Here is an 18,576-nt window from a genome sequence, read left to right on the forward strand (position 1 = left end):
AGATTCATTCACGGAGGAACTGTATGATGAAGAACCAGAAATTCTAGAATGTGAGGTGAAAGCTGATCTTAAAATACTTGGAAGAAACAAATCACCAGGAACAGATGGCATACCAATAAAGTTGCTACAAGTTACTGAGACTGAATCTGTCCAAATTTTGAGAAAAATTTGTCAACAAATATGGAAAACTAAACAATGACCCATAGACTGGAAGCTTTCAAAATACATCCCAGTTCCAAAGAAAGGGGATCCCAGGAAATGCAGTAATTATCGAACGATTGCCTTAATATCCCATGCAAGTAAAGTAATGCTCAAGATTCTACAACAAAGGCTCTTACCATATATGGAACAAGAAATGCCAGACATCCACACTAGATTGAGAAAGGGAAGAGGCATGAGAGATCATATTACAAACATACGGTGAATAATGGAACGGACCAAGGAATATCAGAAGAAAATCTATATGCAATACTTTAAAAGAAATGGGGGTGCCACAACATCTGATTGTCCTGATGTGCAACCTATACTCTGGATAAGAGGCTACTGTAAGGACAGAATATGGAGAAACCGATTGGTTCCCCATCGGAATGGGTGTGAGACGGGTGTCTTTTATCACCCTAGTTGTTTAATCTATACGGATAACATATCATTCCCAATCTCTATGTATGGATGTGAAAGCTGGACAGTGAAAAAAGTGGGTAAGAGAAAAATCAACTCATTTGAAACGTGGTGTTAGAGGAGAGCTTTGTGCATACCATGGACTGCTAAAAGACAAATAATTGGTGTCAGAACAAATTAAACCAGAACTGTCACTAGAAGCTAAAATGATGAAACTGAGGTTATCATACTTTGGACACATATGATGCACTCGAACAGACAATAATGCTGGGAAAAACAGAAGAAAGACCAAACAAGAGATGGATTGATTCCATAAAGGAAGTCACAGACCTGAACTTATAAGATCTGAACAGGGTGGCTTATGACAGATGCTATTGGAGGTTGCTGATTCAGATGGTATTAGAGGTCGCCATAAGTTGAAATCGACTTGAAGTCACATAACAACAACAAAAGAAAGGAAATTGATTTATTTATTATTTAATTTTTACCCCATCCTTCCTCCCAGCAGGAGCCCAGGGTGGCAAACAAAAGCAGTAAAAACACTTTAAAACATCATAAAAACAGACCTTAAAATACATTAAAACAAAACAACTTTAAAAACATTCTTTAAAAAAGCTTTAAAAACATCTTAAATAAAAAGGGTTAAAACATATTGTTTAGAAAAAAATGTTTTTTAAAAAATGTTAAAAGCAATTCCAACACAGACACAGACAGGGATATTGATATTTTGAAAGGAAATAACAATAAATGAAAGGATATATCAATAAAATTATCATTCTAAATAGCTTTATTTTAGCGGCATCGAAAATAGCCACAGAAAATGGCTACACAAAAATCCAATCTTCAACCATAAAAAATCATTAATGGAAAATTCAGCATCAAATCTGAATTGGGTGGAATTCTAGCGGATCCCTAATTTTGTATCACTGCAGGCATAAGAGTGGGGGTGCGCTTGCCAAGTTCAGATGTTCTCCCATTTTAAAAAAAATGAAACAAAATTCCTTGTGAATACAAAGCTGGCATGTTAAGGAATAGGATCAAGCCTGCTCCCTTTCTTCCTGAGGTCCTAATTTTCTGTGTGCTAGGAGGTTTTTTTATGTTTTGTTCGGAAGTTGTTAAATGAAGTGACCTCCCACCTGGGTCCAGAAATGACGCAGCCTAGGAACAGGGCAAAAGTGCAGACAAGGGAGATGAAAGTTAAAGGGAAGGGGAGCAGAGAAAAGCTTGTGTGGCGTAGAGGCTGGGAGCAGTCATTCCCCGACTGTGCTGCAGGTTATCAGGGCTGGTGTGCCCCTGATAAATGCATATGCAGGTCTCACCAGACGACTCATCAATACCTACTGAGTTGCCCGTGAAAGATCCCCTTAACTACCCCCTGAAACATTTGCAATGCACAAAAGTCTGTTTGTTCTTCCTGCTCAGTTCCTGCTTCCACTGGATCAGTTTCCCTGACATTGAACATGGCCCCTTTAAAATGCTCACATTTCATTGGATGTCAGGATTGAGCCTTCCCATCTGCAAAGAGGTGCAAAGAACTTCTCCCTGTGAGAGAGAGCAGCAGTAGCTGATGCAAGTGCCTCCCCCTCATTAATGGGGAAGCCGATGGGGGGAGCGTGCCTATGGCATATTGTGGCCCGTCTCTTTGTCTGCTCATGTGGATGTGACAGCCGTTTTATGTAGTGCCACGCCCCACAACGGCCATTTTTGTGACTAGCAGCCCATCGTACTTTAATGTGCCCATTGGCTCACAAAGGTTGGAAGCCCTTGCAATAATGATGAAAGGCTCTTGTGTGCCCAAAGTATCCTCCCCCATAAAGGAGTCTGACCTTTGTGTCTCTGAAGGGTTCCCTGTGCCAGACTGTCCTTCTCCTAGTCTGCCTCCACCAAATGTAAACAATCTACTGCACCTCTATAGTAGGTTGGATTTGATCATTCGAGATGCAGAGAGGAAACAGAAATACTGACCCAAGAAAGAGACTACCCTCCGCTTCTCTGAGTGAGTCACTGGAAGAAGGCAAGGCCAGAGCAATCAGGCTCCAGTGGGGGCAGGACCATTTAATCAAGAAGCAATCATCGTCTCTCAGAGGATGCACACTCAAAACAGTGACACCCATGGAAACTAGGATTTCACTCTTCCAAGGATGGGTAATTCTTGCACACCTGGGGGGGGTAGAGGGTGAAGTGTGCTTCCAATTTTAATTCAGGAAAGGCGTGCTATCAAAAATTTGGGAAGTTGGAGGCTTGTTCACTTGGTTTGGATGCAGGAAACCTGGGTCCAAATTCAAGCCAGGTGGGTATACGTCAGGTTGCATGTTGGTTAGGGGTAAGTTTCCGTTCTGGTCCGGGTGTCATCTCTTACTGCATTTGGTAGCACAGGCAAATTAAGCCCTGTTACTCAAGCTGACTGAGATCCACAGGATTCACAGCCGTGAAAGAAGCTCACCTCCTGAGGAATGAAAATAAATCCCTTGCGGTCGTGTCCTGGTTGGGAAGGAGAAAGGGGGCATTTTAGCTTAAATGAGATCTGAATTATTGATAAATCGGTTTAATTGTCTGTGGAATATTGGATTAAAGTAATTATCAGCCGGCACAGTTGCACCCCAGTGATAAAGAAGGACTTTTCTATCTCCTTGCCATTCTGTCAACCCTTCCACCTAATATGAATCTAAATTGGGAATGTGTGTGTGTGTGTGTGTGTGTGTGAGTGAGTGAGAGAGAGAGAGAGAGAGAGAGAGATGGTTTGGGCCTACTCATTCTTCTTCCTTTTTGCTCCCTGAACTGAAGCTGATAGCAAGTGGGGCCCGTGGAACCACTGGAGTTTGTGCTCCAAGACATGCGACACAGGCTGGCAGAGACGCTTCCGTATGTGCCAGGGGTCAGGCGTGCAAGGCTACCCGTGTGAGGGCAGCGGGGAGGAAGTCAAGACATGCAACGAGAAGAAGTGCCCAGGTAATTGGCCTTATCATCTGGCTGGATTCCTCCAACACATCTCTACCAGACTTCCCAGTCTGTTCCAGAATATTATGAGAGATCCTTGCCGTTTCTCTGACTAAACTTTCATTAATTCATTCCAAACAGGGACGGAAGAATCTGTCAATTTCGGTTCTCTCAGTTTCTCATTTTCCAATCTTAAATTCAGTTCTTCACATTTCTGCAGCAATTTACAGTAAATTAATAAAATAAAAATCCTCATGAAAATTCTTTGGCATTTTAGGGCAGGTCTGTCCTAACAGACACATATTTGTATGCAGTTTTGATACATTTTTGCTAGCAATCTCTCCCAATATAATGCATGTTTGCATGTTATTTCCACTAATATATTCATTTCAATGCACACTTTCCCCTAATCTATGCAATTTTGTAAACATTGTTTAGTTGGAGAACTGCGTTGCAAAATTTGGATAAGCGCAAATTTTGAAGGACGGCTGTGTATCATTGCAGAAAGTGTGAATTTAATCAATTTGGCTTTAAATATGAATTGAATCAAATTCCTCCCCCTCCCTAATTCCAAAAGGACTTGTTCTCCTTGTGTCAGGAGTTAACTAGACGTACCAGTACCCCATCCTTCCCCTCTCTCCTCCCCCACCCCTAATTGGGCAGCTGCCTGTCTGCATAGTTGTATCTTTACACATCACCTCTCTGTTTGCTTCACGTTGCCCATCTTCCAGTTCCTTTCTCAACAAACACAATTAATTTTTCTACCAGCTGTATACCAGGGAATCCAGGTTTTTGCACCAGGACTCTTATAGTCTGGGAGAGGAATTCACCTCTAGTAAGCTGCCTTGGACATGGTGGGCACCCAGACTCCTGAGGAAGAAAGGCAGAACATCAATGCTTTGCAATTGACGGTGATTATGATGATTGTAGATTTTCAGGGTCTGGTACGAATACCAGGATCCTGGCCTTTGGCCTGCATCTGGTCAACAGAGCAACTACTGGAAGGCCCAGGGTTGTTGTTGTTGTTATGATTATGATTGTTATTGTTATTATTTATTACATTTGTATACTGCCCCATAGCCGAAGCTCTCTGGGCGGTTTACAACAATTAAAAACAAATATGCAAATATACAAATTTAAAAACACTTTTAAAAAACCAATTTAAAAACACATGCTAAAATGCCTGGGAGAAGAGGAAAGTCTTGACCTGCCGCCGAAAAGATAACAGTGTTCAAGTATTCTCTCCATCCCTGCCTCCATGCTTTGTTTCCATGGTCTGAGGCAGGATGCTTCTGAATACCAGTTGCTGGAAACTGCAGGAGGAGAGAGTGCTCTTGCCCTCAGGTCCTGCTTAAGGGCTTCTCATAGACATAGAACAGGATGCTGGACTGGATGGACCACTGGCTGATCCAGCAGGCTCTTATTATGTTCTTATGGTTGTGACAGTCTGGTGTTTGTGTGTATGTGAGTAACTGCAGAATACGCTGCCTTCCAAAGAGACTGTCCATCCAAAGGCACATATGTATCCATTTCTTTTGTCAAAAAAGCACTGCATTTGTTCACTTTATACATGTATACCTGCTATGCCAATCATCCATTCACTGATCAGCCCATTCACAGGTCACCATCTAGGGACTGGAGAAATCTGATTTCAGTTCACATTCAAGGGCAAACCTACCTAATTCACACTTTTGAAAGCAACGCACAAACCAAAACACAGCCATCCTTGGGAATTTGTAGTTCTCCAAATTTTGCAGTGCTCCAGCCAAGTAATGTGTACAAAAATGTATATACTGGGTTAAAGCGTTCGTAGAAATGCATACAGTGGAAACAACATACAAAAATGCATAATATTAAGAAAAACTGGTCTGCAGAAATGTGTTGATTAGGCAAAATTGCATACGAAAATGTATATATTAGGAAAAATTTGCACTAAAACGCTGATGAATTTTCGTGAGGATTTTTTATTTTAAAAATTCACGAACTGATGTAGAAGTGTGGCTAACACACTTAAGATTGGGGGGGAAAGGGAAACCGACAGAACGGCCAATCACATTTCATCAGCGTGTGGGCACGCACGCACACACAGAGCCCCCCGACCTTTGGCTTTGCTCTCTGGGAAAAGGGTGAGCAGAAGGCAGAGCAGGAGCTCAGGGTAGATCTCTCAGGAATTTGCAGTAGAGCAGCTTCTAACTCCCATTTGTTTAACAACAAAAGGGGCTATTTCCCCCCTTAAGTAAGGCTGCTAGAAAAAGAAAAGAAAACCAGTGTTGCAAGAGAAAGAACTGTAAACTCAGTTCTGCTACTGAAAAACAGGAAGGCATGCCTGTTCCTTAATTCGAAATGCATGGTCTCTCCCCTCCCCCCTGTTTGTACCTGACTCTGGTTAGTGGGTCTTGGTGCCCAAGTAAAAACAAAACAACACAAAACCGAAATAGATCCTGCAAGCTTAAAGTCTGCCCACCCCTGATTTAGGACTCTTGCCCCACACTCTGAAGCCCATCAGCTGTGGCCCTCTTTTCAGTGGCTTCTAGTCATGATGGGCAGTGGCAGTTGTTGGCTCAGACATCATTGGGGCTCCTTGAAAGGTCAGACTAAAACCCAGAGCAGATTCACTGCCCCACTGACGTCCGAACCACCAGTCTCCACTGATGATGAGTATATACTGCTTCCAGATTCAAAATCACCATGACTCCAAATACCCGTTACTGGGGAGCATCATCAGGAGAGGTGTATTGCAGTGCACTCAGTTCCTACTGTCTATGGGCTTTCCAGAGGCATCTAGGGGGCCGCTGTGGGGAACAGAATGCTGGTCTTTCATCTGATCCAACAACAAGGCTTGTCTTATGTTCCTCTTACAGCCTACCATGAAATGTGCAAGGATGAGTATGTTACATTGATGACTTGGAAGAAAGTTGCTGCTGGCGAGATTGTCTACAACAAATGCCCGTCCAATGCCACAGGTAGGCAAGCTGCATGGGCGGAGGGATCCGCATTTTATAAGGGGAACTGGAGGCCTTGTGGGTGGCAGACGGCGAGATGAAAGGAGGTGTCCCTAGGGATCTGCATGCCAGGCCAGCACAAGTTTCCTGCTGAAAACAGAAGGCTCTTCCTGTCATTTCAGCTGCGTACACACCATATATTTAAATCACATGACTTTCCCCAAAGAATCCTGGGAACTGTAATTTGTTAAGGGTTCTGGGAATTACAGATCTGTGTTAATAAAACACAGTTCCCAGGATTCTTTGGGGAAACCATGGGCTTTTAATGTATGGTGTATACACAGCCCTAATAGGGTAGGTCTGCACCAGCCAGTTAAGATTCCAGTTAGTTGCATGCTCCTTTTCCAGTTTGTGCTGTATGATAACTGGCTTTTTCAATCCAAAAAGCAGGACTGTCTCATGAAAGTTGCTGACATCTCTGAGATATTCCTGAGTGAATCTTGCACCAGGCTGGTGCCCTCCAGATGTTTTGGACTACAGCTCCCATCAGCCCCAGCTGCTGGCTGGGGCTGATGGGAGTTATAGTATAGTGACACCTAGAGGGCATGAGGTTGGTGAAGGCTGCCTTAGTAGAAGTTTACATGAAACTCCCAGATCCTGGGCATTGCCCTGCCTTTCATTCCTCACTGCTGTTTGGATTATATTCAATTTGTTCCTACTCAGAGAAGATCCACTGAAAATGAACCTAAGTTAGTCATGTCTATTAACTTCAAGGTGTCTACTCTGAGGAGGGCTAGCACTGAATAGAATTTATCTTGGTAATAAAGAAATCAGATTACACACATGTTCATCCAGTCATTAAAACCAAAACCTCTTTCCAGCTTCCTTTTTAAAATTTGCACAGAGCCAGGTCTTTTTCAAGTCTTCTGTACAGATGTCTTTTGGAACATTCCTTCTGTCTCCCCCTTGCAAATCTGCATGCACTTGCAAATGCTGAAGGAGGCACACATCTGCCCACATGCAACTGTGGCATAAAACCACGCACTCTGAATGGAAAGAGTAGCTCAGTTGTTAAAGGAAGAAGAAACCCACATTGAAACTGAATACCATGTGCCAGGCTTGTGCAAGATGCTGCACTTAGGAAACTGGGACCATTACATTATACAAAATAATATGATTGTGCTGGAGGCGTGGCCTCTCTGGGTCTGGGTTCCTCATCTGTGCCTTGCTTCACTGAGAACATCTATTAATGGTGCAATGTGCCCTTTTAAAAAAGTTTTCTCTTGTGCAAGACCCATAATGAGCACATTTAAAAATAAAGTTGGAAAGAGAGTTTTTGAGGGTTTTTTTCTTTTTTAAGATAATGGTCTTAAAGACTAAGGGTGAGGAGCCTAACTATGTCAAGGATGTAAGGAGTTGCAAAATGCTCCTCCAGATAAATTAGCTCTTTGGAGAAAACCTGAGCTCCAGCTGAGGAGAAGTACGGCAGAGTGACAGCTGCATCCCAAGTTCTGCTGCTCGCTCCAGCCAGTGTATGAGGTAGAATGGTTTTTCCTTTTGTGCTGTGCCACCTCCAGACTAGCACAGTGGAAGAGCTCAAGGATCAGGCCCCTGCCTTTCAAAACAGTGCTTTATAACTTTACAGCCGTTCGCAGGTGAAATAAAAAGCAGGTCAGAAATTTAAAGCCTGGGAGTATTGAAATGCCCTTTCCTGGCACCCAGTGTAGGCCCCAGGAGAGTTCCACAAGTGGGATTGCCACCCACATGCTGATGGCAGCTCTCTTTTCCATCAAAATTAGATGAAGCTACTCAGGTTCTAAGGCAGTGTTTGGCAGAAGTAATGGACTGGATGAGACCCAACAAACTGAAGTTGAATTCTGGCAAGATGGAGGTGCTGTGGATCAGTGGATCTGGGAACTGGGTGATCAGCCTCTTCTGGATGGAGTCATACTCCCCCTGAAAGATCAAGTGTCTAGGCTGAGGATGCTCCTGTGTTGCTAGAGGCTCAGTTGGCCACAGTGTTTTGTGCCTATTTCCTGGAGACTGGCCTGGGTGGGGCATCTTCGGCTGCAAGCTCTATTTCTTTATCTCCTTTCTTAGGGTCTGCCAGCCGCCGGTGCCTGCTTAACTCCCACGGTGTGGCTTTCTGGGGCACGCCCAGCTTCGCACGCTGCATTTCCCACGAGTACCGATACTTACATCTCTCAGTAGGTGCAGACTCTGGCAGGCAAACGGGCCTTCTCCTCTCTTCCCTTCTCTCTCTGTTGTGCTCTTATCTCAGCCCATTTCCTATCTGGTTAAAAAAGGGGGGGAGAGACTGATGCTGGGGGGTGGAGCAGATGTGGCTGAGCATGCACAAGAAAGGGACCTGCACATATTGCATGGAAAATGCGATAGGCACAACCGGTTAGGTGAAAGAGTTTACAGCAATCAAATCAATGACTGATGCTGGCACTTTTAACAATATGGTTGTTGGAGGGTGGCTGTGTCTATGAATTTGAATCCCTGACAAAGGTAACAGAATGTGGTGGGGAAGTTTTTAATTAAGAAAGTATTACATAGCATGCGATTCTATGCATGATTACTCTGAAACTACCACTACTGGGCATAGGATTGCACCCTTAGTTGCTGTGGCTGAGCATGTCAACCCATAGCTTGGGGAAGAGCCATAGTTCAGTGGTGGAGCATCAGCTTTGCATGCAGAAGGTCCCAGTTCAGCTACCAGTGGCATCTCCAGGGAGGGCTGGGTGAGACTCCTTGCCTGTAATCCTGGAGAGCTGCTGCCAGTCAAAGTAGACAATACTGACCTAGATGGACCAGCGATCTGACTCAGTATAAGGCACCTTTCTATATCCCATCCAGAGTAGAGCTGCTACTACCTGTTGCCTCTAGTGACATCTGGGATACCTTTTAGAGGGTCTTGTTTCCAGCCATGGGAATGATGAAGGAAGTTGAGAAGAATGTCGAGGTTTTGCTCCAATGCCCCAATACTAGCAAATCACCATGAAGAAAAAGAAAACAAGAAAACAAATGAGTCACTGTGCTGCTGCCATTTGCAAAATTATTCTATCCTTTCTCAGTTCCCACATTGCTGCCTTCTGCAAAGGATGTAGTAAGGATTGCGAACATGGTGCAGTTGGACTCCAACACCCATCACCCCTGACTATTGACCAGCCTGTCTGCGGCTGATGGGAGTTGGTGTCTGACAACATCTGGGAGGCACCACATTGGCTACCCCGCCTTGCAAAGAATTGATAAGTTCTAAAGGAGAAGTGGTGGACTGAGTGTCCCTGCAAGCTACTTGGTCCTAAAAACTAACTCCATAATCCCAGGCCCTTTAAAGCTGAATGTAACTAATTCATTCTTGGCCAGGGATGGGGAGAGAGACAGTCTGCCCATGTTCTGAAACACTCTCTTCCTGGTTACTATGGCATAAAGCCCCAAACAAGGGCAGAGAAATCAAAGGGGCAGACTTGATGAGTTGGATTAATTGACATGTTTATCTAGAAAAAAAATTGATGGACATATATCTCAAGGATTGGAAACTTCTCTTTGACTTTTTGTGGAAGAATAAAATGATATGATGTTAATGAGATTTGATACCAATGAAGATAATCGCTGGAGGAAGGTGATTTTATAATTTATTAAGAGACAGGCTTGTTATATATTATAGACTTATAGCTGAACTACGACAAACCGGAAGTCAATATTTCAATATTTTTTCTTTTTTATTGTATTAGTTATAGATTTGTGTTTTTTCTTTTTGTATTGTTTTGGTTTTGAAAATTTGAATAAAAATTAATTGAAAAAAAAAATCAAAGGGGCAGTCAGTGACAAGCCCTGTTTTCCCCATTCCAAAACTGAGATTAGGGGTGGAAAGATCTGTCAATTTTCGTTCTCTCGGGTTCTTATTTTTCCAATCTTAAATTCAGTTCTCCACATTTCTGCAGCAATTTGCAATTTTTTAAAAAAATCCTCATGAAAATTCTCTAGCATTTTAGAGCATTTCTCGTAATAAACACATTTTTGTAGGCAGTTTTGAATAAGGCACACATCTTTGCAAGTAATTTCTCATCATATAATGCTTTTTTCCATGTTATTTTCACTCATTCATTTTTATGCACACTTTCCCCTAATATATGCATTTTTGTAAACATTGGTTGGCAAACTGCATTGCAAAATTCAGGTAAGTGCTAATTTCAAAGGATGGCTGTTTTTCAGTTCTCATATTATTTTGGAAAGTGCAAATTTGATAGATTTGGCTTGAAATGTGAACTGAATCAGAATTCTCACCCATTCCTAGCTGAGAGTCACCTTCATCCTGCTACTTTGCAAAAAAACAACTCTGTTTCAACTATAGATTTGTAAGCTCAGAATACTCAGCACTGAGATTCCTGGTGCTAATCCCAAATCAGAATTGGTGCAGGCTCCATAGTCTAGCAAATTCAAAAGCCATGTGGAAACCTTTCAATATATAGTGTAATGTTTGGAGCACAGGTTGCATTTGCTGAGGATATGCAAGGAGATCTCCCCAAGGGGGGAAATGAGTGCTTTGACTATATAATATTAAGTCTTGTTGTTAGGAACCTAGGAAGCTGCCGTTCACCAAGCCAGACCATTGGTCCATCGGGTGCAGTGTGGCCTACACTGGCCTTTCCCAACCTTTGGGTCCCCAGATGTTGCTGGACTACAGTTCCCATCATTCCTGACCATGGGTCATGCTGACTGGGGCTGTAATCTTTGGGAAAGGCTGGTCTACTTTCCAGGGTTTCAGGCAGGAGATATTCCCTGCCCTACTTAAAGATGCCATTGGGGATTGAACCTGATATCTTCTGCATGCAAGGCAGAGCTATGGCCCTTCCCCATGGACTGTGGGGTATTTTTCAGAGAAAATGTCCATTTGAGTCCCATCCATTTCAGTGAGTTCAAATGCATTTAACTTTCACAAGTCCCAGGATCTGCCTTATCCTCCTCTAGTCTCTTGGCCTGTTTAGCTTAATACTGTTTATACCAGCTTTTGACAACTTGGTGCCCTCCAGATGGTTTGGACTGCAAGTCCCATCTGCCTCAGCCAAGTTGGCTGTGCTGGCTGTGCTGGCTGGGACTGATGGGTGTTCTCGTCCATAGCCCCTGGAGGGCACCAGGAGAGCTGGTCTGCACTGATGGGCCGGCTACATGAAACCCTTTGTGACCGGACTTCCCAGGGATTGAAACTGGGATCTTGTGCATCCAAGGCAGATGTGCTGCTCTTCCTCTGAGTTACAATGGAGGCATGCAAAAACTCCTTCCCTCAAAGTCTGCCACTGTAAGCCTAGAATGATCTAGGGGGTGGAGCAACTTCCCTATGAGAAAAGGTTTTAGTTTAGAGAAAAGGCAAGAAAGAGGTGACATGACAGAAGTGTGTAAAATTATGCATGGCAAGTGGACAGAGAAAAGTTTTTCTCTCCCTCTGATAACACCAGAACTCGTGGACATCCAATGAAGCTGAATGCTGGAAGATTCAGGACAGACAAAAGAAAGTACTTCTTCCCACAGCGCATCGTTAAACTATGGAATTTGCTCCCACAAGTGGCAGTGGTGGCCACCAACTTGGATGGCATTAAAAGAGGAGTAGACAAATTCATGGAGGAGGTTTATCAATGGCTACTAGCCATGTTGGCTATGCTCTGTCACCATAGAGGCAGCATGCTTCTGAAAACCAGTTGCCAGAAGTCGCAGGAGAGTGCTCTTGCACTCAGGTCCTGCTTGCCATAGGTTGGCCACTGTGAGAACAGGGTGCTGGACTAGATAGGCCATTGGTCTGATCCAGCAGACTTTTCTTAAGTGCACACAGGTCCTTTTTCCATTCATGACCTTATCTTGCTCCATTTCTCTGACTTTCTCTGTCTGAATTTAAGCTCCGAGAGCATTTGGCCAAGGGACAGCGCATGCTGGCGGGTGAGGGCATGTCTCTCGTGGTCCGTGGCCTGCTGGAGCTTGTAGCCCGCAAGACATACTACAGCGGGGACCTGCTCTTCTCAGTGGAGATCCTGCGCAATGTCACGGACACTTACAAGAGAGCCACCTACATCCCTTCCTCAGATGATGTGCAGGTACAGTTCCGAAGTGGGAGGAGGCGCTTTCAAGGCTCATGGTGTGCCAAGACCATTGTAATCAAAGAGGCTTGTTTGCCTTACGATATTTATTTATTTTATTTATTTTGTTCGATTTATATATCGCCCACAGCCCAAGGGCTCTCAGGGCGGTGCACAACATGGATAAAAAACAATAAAATCACAAAAACAGTAAAATATACAGTATTAAACAAGTAAATAACCAAGATAGATTAAAAACACAAATAGGTTAAAATCTCCCAGAGAGCAACACAAACTGCAGTTATTAACACCCAGACAGGAATTGCTGTTAAATAGGGTGTAGTTAGCACTTTTTCAGCACCTGAGCATAAAAGATATGACAGGGAGAAGGGGGCGGATTGATCAGTCAATATCCTGTTTGTGCTAGTTTTGCATGTATTCAAACATGAGCCCATTCCATCCCATTTTCTGTGATTTGATTTTAAGGCACACAAAAAATCACGTTTAAATTGTATGCATTTCCTCCTAAAATACACATTTTAGTATGCATTTCCCCTAAAATATGCATTTTGTCAAAACCTATGTCTAAAATAGGCAAATATTGAACCAAAAACTTCATCACAAAATTCTCAAAAGTGCACAGTCCAAAGGATATCTGTGTTCTGATTTGCATATTAGTCTAGGAATTGCAAATGAGGTGGGTTCACTGAAAAAATGTAGACCAACGAAATTCTCCAGTATCCCTTATAGGGAGTAGTCACAATGACAAAGCCTTGAATCTAGGTCAGATGTCTTCCAAACAAAACCCAAATTCTGCCTCAAGAAAAGCAATATTCTGTGTCTTGCATGGGTTTTTTTGCAAATCAAGCAAGCTTATTTTGCATAAAGCTTCTCTGCTATTCCTGGGGAAGGGGAAGGCACTGCATGTGTCAATAACACTGTTTGGAAGAAGCCCTGCTCAGCTGTCCCCTGTGCCTTCAGTTTTTACCAGCTAGCTCTGCCTGCACAGTTTCAAGCTCATCTCTCCACACTGAGGGCTAGAAAGCTGCTTTAAAAAGAAAAAGGGACTCTTCCCTGCCCCCCACGGGGAAGCAGAATTTTGAAAGGAGTTACCAATGAAATTCACCAACTGAAAAATGCTGAGGTGGAACATACAGGGTTGTAACCAGTGCTAGTCCTACTCAGAGTAAACCCATTGAAATGGATAGCTATGACTAACTTAGTTCCATTAATTTCAGTGGGTTTACTCTTAGTAGAACTTAGCTGATTACAACTTTTTATATATTATAATATAATACACTGTACATACAATTCAATATAAACTTTTTAGAAGAAAGCAAAGAAAAAGAAAAAAGTTTGGATGACTACCAAAATTTCTTAGGAGGTGTCCAACCTATTCATAATTTTGAGCTCGTTCAATGCAATTGTGCATACAGCAGCCTTCACCAACCTGGTGCCCTCCAGATTTTTTGGATTACAGCACCCATCAGACCCAATCATCACAACCATGCTGGCTAGGGCTGATGGGAATTATAGTCCGTAACATCTGGAGGGCACTTGGTTGGCAAAGACTGATAGCTGAAGCCTTCCCAACTCCTATACTTCAACCTCTCTTCTCCCCGCACAGCGATTCTTCCAAGTCGTCAGTTACATGGTGGATGCAGAAAACAGAGAAAAGTGGGAGGATGCCCAGCAGGTGAGCTGGTGTGCGTCGGGCACAAGGGCTATGCGGTGGGAATCCCTAGCCTATGCTAACAACTCATTCCTTCCTTGTGCCTCACAGGTCATGCCTGGCTCTGTCCTCCTTATGAAGGTGGTTGAGGATTTCATCCACCTGGTAGGAGATGCACTCAAGGCCTTCCAGAGTTCCCTCATTGTCACAGACAACTTGGGTGAGTGGCCAGAAGAGGAAGGGGGGCTGCCTTGCTGGTTGGAAGGGAGGGAGCAGCGCAGGGCTGAGGGTGGTCGCACACCAAATCCTCAAGCCTGGAGGTTGTGTTCTCCAGTCCAGGGTCCCTGAAGTCAATTGGTAGGCCCTGAGCAGGGACGTAAGGAGGAAGAAAATTCCATTCTGTCCTCCGTTTGCTGCAATCTGTGCTTTCTGCTATAGTTCAGCTTCAATGCCATTATGGCCAAAACTAACATTAATACATTAACTACATAATTAATTTCAGTGCATTTCAATGGAAAGGAAACATCAAAAATGATGCAGGAAATAACTTGATTATTTACACAACGTTTGTGAACTAAAATCAATATACTCATATGTGCTTGGACAATTTCCAGTCCTGACCTTGGACAAGCATGCAAATTGCAGCAGTTTCCTCCGATATCCCTAGCCTTGACCTAGAATGCAGCTGGCAGAAGATGCTTGCTCCGTAAACTATGCATGAACAGAAGGGCGGGCTCCTTCCAGAGGCTTTATAACATCTGCCAATCTGCCCTGGTCTGGTCTGACGGAGAAGCCTACTGAGTAAGGCAGGTCGCTTGCCACAGACAGAAAGAGAGCATCTTTCCTCTTGGCTGTAATTTGTTTTAAACTGTTTTTAATGTATTTTTTAAATTGCTGTAACCCGCCCTAAGACCTCAAGGTGAAGGACAGGTAATAAATCAATCAGACAAAGAAATGGATTATAAATAATAATAATAATATATAATAATAATAATAGTGGGCAACTTGCTCCAGCAAGGACTGGAAGCAAAGTGAGCCCTTTTGTTCTGCTTCCTGCTCATGTCTTCTAGGCTCCCCCCCCCTTTTCTGGGAGCTAAAGTCTCTTAAAAGGCCAAACCTTGGTCCAAAGGTGGGCACCTCACCTGTGTCCCACTGGCCTTCCACCAGGTATGCTCATGCCACTGTTGGACTGCTGAGGTTCTGAAGGAAGCACTTGGTTCCCTGACCTAAGGGAAGGCCCTCAGGAGGGTCCCGGCACTAGTTCACAGACTCTGGTGCTGTGGGTTATAGTTCAGCCAGCTCCTGCCTGCCAGATTCAGGTTCAGTCTCACCATCAATCACCTGATCACCATCATCAGGCTCAGCGGCAGGAAACCAGTCTGTCTCCTTAGACAGTGACACTGTAGCCTCTGGCTGGAGGTCCTGCTCACTGCTGGACTCCAGGCTTTGTCTTGAGGGCTCTGAGCCCCTGGTGCTCACCACCTCTGTTAGTGTGCTAGGCTTGGTCCCTCAGCCAGTGACTGTGAGGCTCCTGGCTGAAGCCGTAGAGGCCCACGGTGTTGGCTGAGGGGCGAAAGGGGTCCTTGCTTCACTCACAGTACCCAGTAGTGACACCCTCCCCTTCCTGCTTGCTCCCTCCCACCCTTGGCAGTAATCAGCATCCAGAGAGAGCCGGTTTCTGCTGTCTCCAGTGACATCAACTTCCCCATGAAAGGACGGCGGGGAATGAAAGACTGGGCTCGCCACTCTGAAGACAAGATCTTCATCCCCAAGGAGGTGCTCAACCTCTCCTCATCCGGTACGTGGCTTGGGTGTGTGTTTGGAGAAGGCTTCAGCTCAATGGTAGAGTGTGCACTTTGCACACAGAAGGTACAAAGGTTCAGTCCCCTGGCATCTGCGGCTAGGGCTGAGAGAGACTCCAGCCTGAAATCTGCTGCCAGTCAGCGTAGACAATACTGAGCTAGATGAACCATTGGTCTGACTCAGTGCAAGGCAGATTCCTACGTTTCGAAGCCTGTCCCGGGGCCTCTTGGATCTCTTTATGTCTCTGGGTTCTAATCATCCTTTTAAAACATGGCCTTCAGGAGAAGCTGGGTCCCTGAACACTTTCCTCTTCTGCCAGGCATTTTAGCATGTGTTTTTAAATTGTTTTTAAATTGTTTTTAAATTGTTTTTAAATTGTTTTTTGTGTTTTAAAATTTGTATATTTGTTTTTATTGTTTTTAATTGCTGTAAACCGCCCAGAGAGCTTCAGCTATGGGGCGGTATATAAATGTAATAAATAAATAAATAAAATAAGCAGGAAGGGCCATAGGTTGGTGGTGGAGCACACGCTTGGCACTCCAAAGGTCCCAGGTTCAATCTCTGGCATCTTCAGATAGGGCAGGGAAAGAGACCTGGATGAAGCTGGAGAGTCAGTGCCTGTCAGTGCAGATAATACTGAACTGGTTGGACCAACAGAATGGCTGCAGCTCAGTAGCTGGGGCTCTGCATGCGGAAGGTCCTAGGCTCAGTCCCCAGCATCTCCAAGTAAGGCTTGGAATGCTCCCCTATTGGAAACCCTGGACAGCTGCTGCCAGCCAGCCAGCACGGGCAACGCTGAGCTAAACGGAGCAATGGCCTGGCTCGGTGTAAGGCAGCTCCCGAGGTTCTTATGGACTCTCCGCTCACAGCTGGGGTGGGTGAAGGAGGCCTTGTGTGTGACTCTGCTTTGAGTATTCCCCTTCCTATACATCTGTATTAATAGAGTGAGAAAGACAAGGCCAGGCTGGGAACACCTGATGCTGCTGCATTGTTGAAGCTAAGCAAGGGTGAGCAAGGTCAGTATTCAGAGGACAGCAGCTCCCCGGGGGATGCACACGCACAATGATCAGAGCTCACCCAGGGAAGACCAGGATAAAAGAAGAAAAACATTTTGTTAAGAAAATAAAGTGATAGTAGCTGAAATAGTTTCTCCAGCTCTGTATTTTTAGAAGTTCATGATAGTAAACGTGAACGGATTTTGGAAGCTTTGTATTTTTGTTTCAGTTTTGACCGTCAAAAAGGTACAGTTATAATATCAGTGTGTTAGATTATTATTCTTTGTACCTCTTCCCCCACTCAGCTGCTTGGTCCTCTCTCCTTCTGTTTTGCTTCAGGGGTTTGCCTCAAAATGCCTCCTGCAAATTCAAGCAAACCCTCAAAACAAACCAGAAAGGAGACCGGCCCTAGGATCCGTGGGAGCTGATTTTTCTCATGGGTCCCTGCGTCTGGAATGCCCCTGCGGCACTCATGACAATAGGTTGTATCCCATGTTAGTCCTACACAGAGTAGACACATTGAAATTAATGGACTTGACTAACTTGGATCTATTAATTTCAGTGTGTCTGCTTAAGTAGAATGTCTTAGCTGCAAGGATCCGTGGGAGAAATAATGCTTGTGGTTCCCGCTAAACCTACTAGGATGCCAAGTTCCATGGAAACTACAAGGAGAAGGGCTGTAGCTCAGGGGCAGAACATCTGCCTTTCATGCAGAAGGCCACAGGTTTAATCCCCAGCATCTCCAGGCAGGGTTGGGAGAGAACCTTGCCTGAAAATCTAGAGAACCACTCCCAGAGTGTAGAGCTTGATGGTCCAATGGAGTGACTCACTATAAGGCAGCTCCCCATGTACATCTCCCCTAGATCTTTGTGCCTGGGATGCTGCTGTAACCTTGAAGACTCCACCATCGCCACCAAGCACATTGGGGTGAAAAGGAAGAAGAGTTAGGACATAGCAGCCTCCTAATAATATGACTGGGAGCAAAACGGAGCTATAGCATGAGATGGGAGTAACCTTAAATGAGCTTAATTCAAGCAGAGGTCAAGCCCAAATAAACTCGTCCAAAGTTAGCTCATTCCAATTTAAGCCCAAAGGAGCTTCCCCCATCAACTTGTACTGGCTGGTCTAGAACCCTTTCTAAGCACAGTCTCAGTCTATTATTTCCTCCCTCCCTCTCTCCCCCCCCCTCGGCAGAAACAGATGAATCATCTTATTTCGTCATTGGTGCCATCTTGTACCGCACATTGGGATTAATCCTGCCTCCTCCTAGGTGAGTGGCTGGCGCAGAGGTGCCTTGTGGAGGGTGTGTGTGTGGTAGCACACTCAAATGCCTATGGTTATGTCTCCAAACAACCTTTTTCTCTTCCACCCTCAGAAGTCCCTTGGCCGTCATGTCCAAAGTTCTCACGGTGACGGTGAAGCCACCAACCAAGGCCATGGAACCCTTAATTATGGTGGAGTTGTCCCATATAATCAATGTAAGTGGAGGGGCTGCACCACACAATCACCGGCAGATAAGTCGCTTTTCTCTCAGT

The 18,576-nt window shown here is 44.5% G+C and overlaps 1 protein-coding gene across 1 annotated transcript in view; it reads left to right on the forward strand.

Moving 5' to 3' along the window:
* The window catches only part of ADGRB2 (adhesion G protein-coupled receptor B2), a 258,463-nt gene that overhangs the window by 165,035 nt on the left and 74,852 nt on the right, over positions 1-18,576 (forward strand). The window contains 9 exon segments of the mRNA XM_061596282.1: positions 3,403-3,567; positions 6,417-6,518; positions 8,598-8,704; positions 12,395-12,589; positions 14,199-14,267; positions 14,355-14,463; positions 15,895-16,041; positions 18,236-18,311; positions 18,417-18,519. Coding sequence (XP_061452266.1) covers positions 3,403-3,567; positions 6,417-6,518; positions 8,598-8,704; positions 12,395-12,589; positions 14,199-14,267; positions 14,355-14,463; positions 15,895-16,041; positions 18,236-18,311; positions 18,417-18,519 — 1,073 coding nt within the window.

This window comes from Rhineura floridana, chromosome 15 (assembly GCF_030035675.1).
Source record: "Rhineura floridana isolate rRhiFlo1 chromosome 15, rRhiFlo1.hap2, whole genome shotgun sequence".
In the NCBI taxonomy this organism is placed as follows: domain Eukaryota; kingdom Metazoa; phylum Chordata; class Lepidosauria; order Squamata; family Rhineuridae; genus Rhineura; species Rhineura floridana.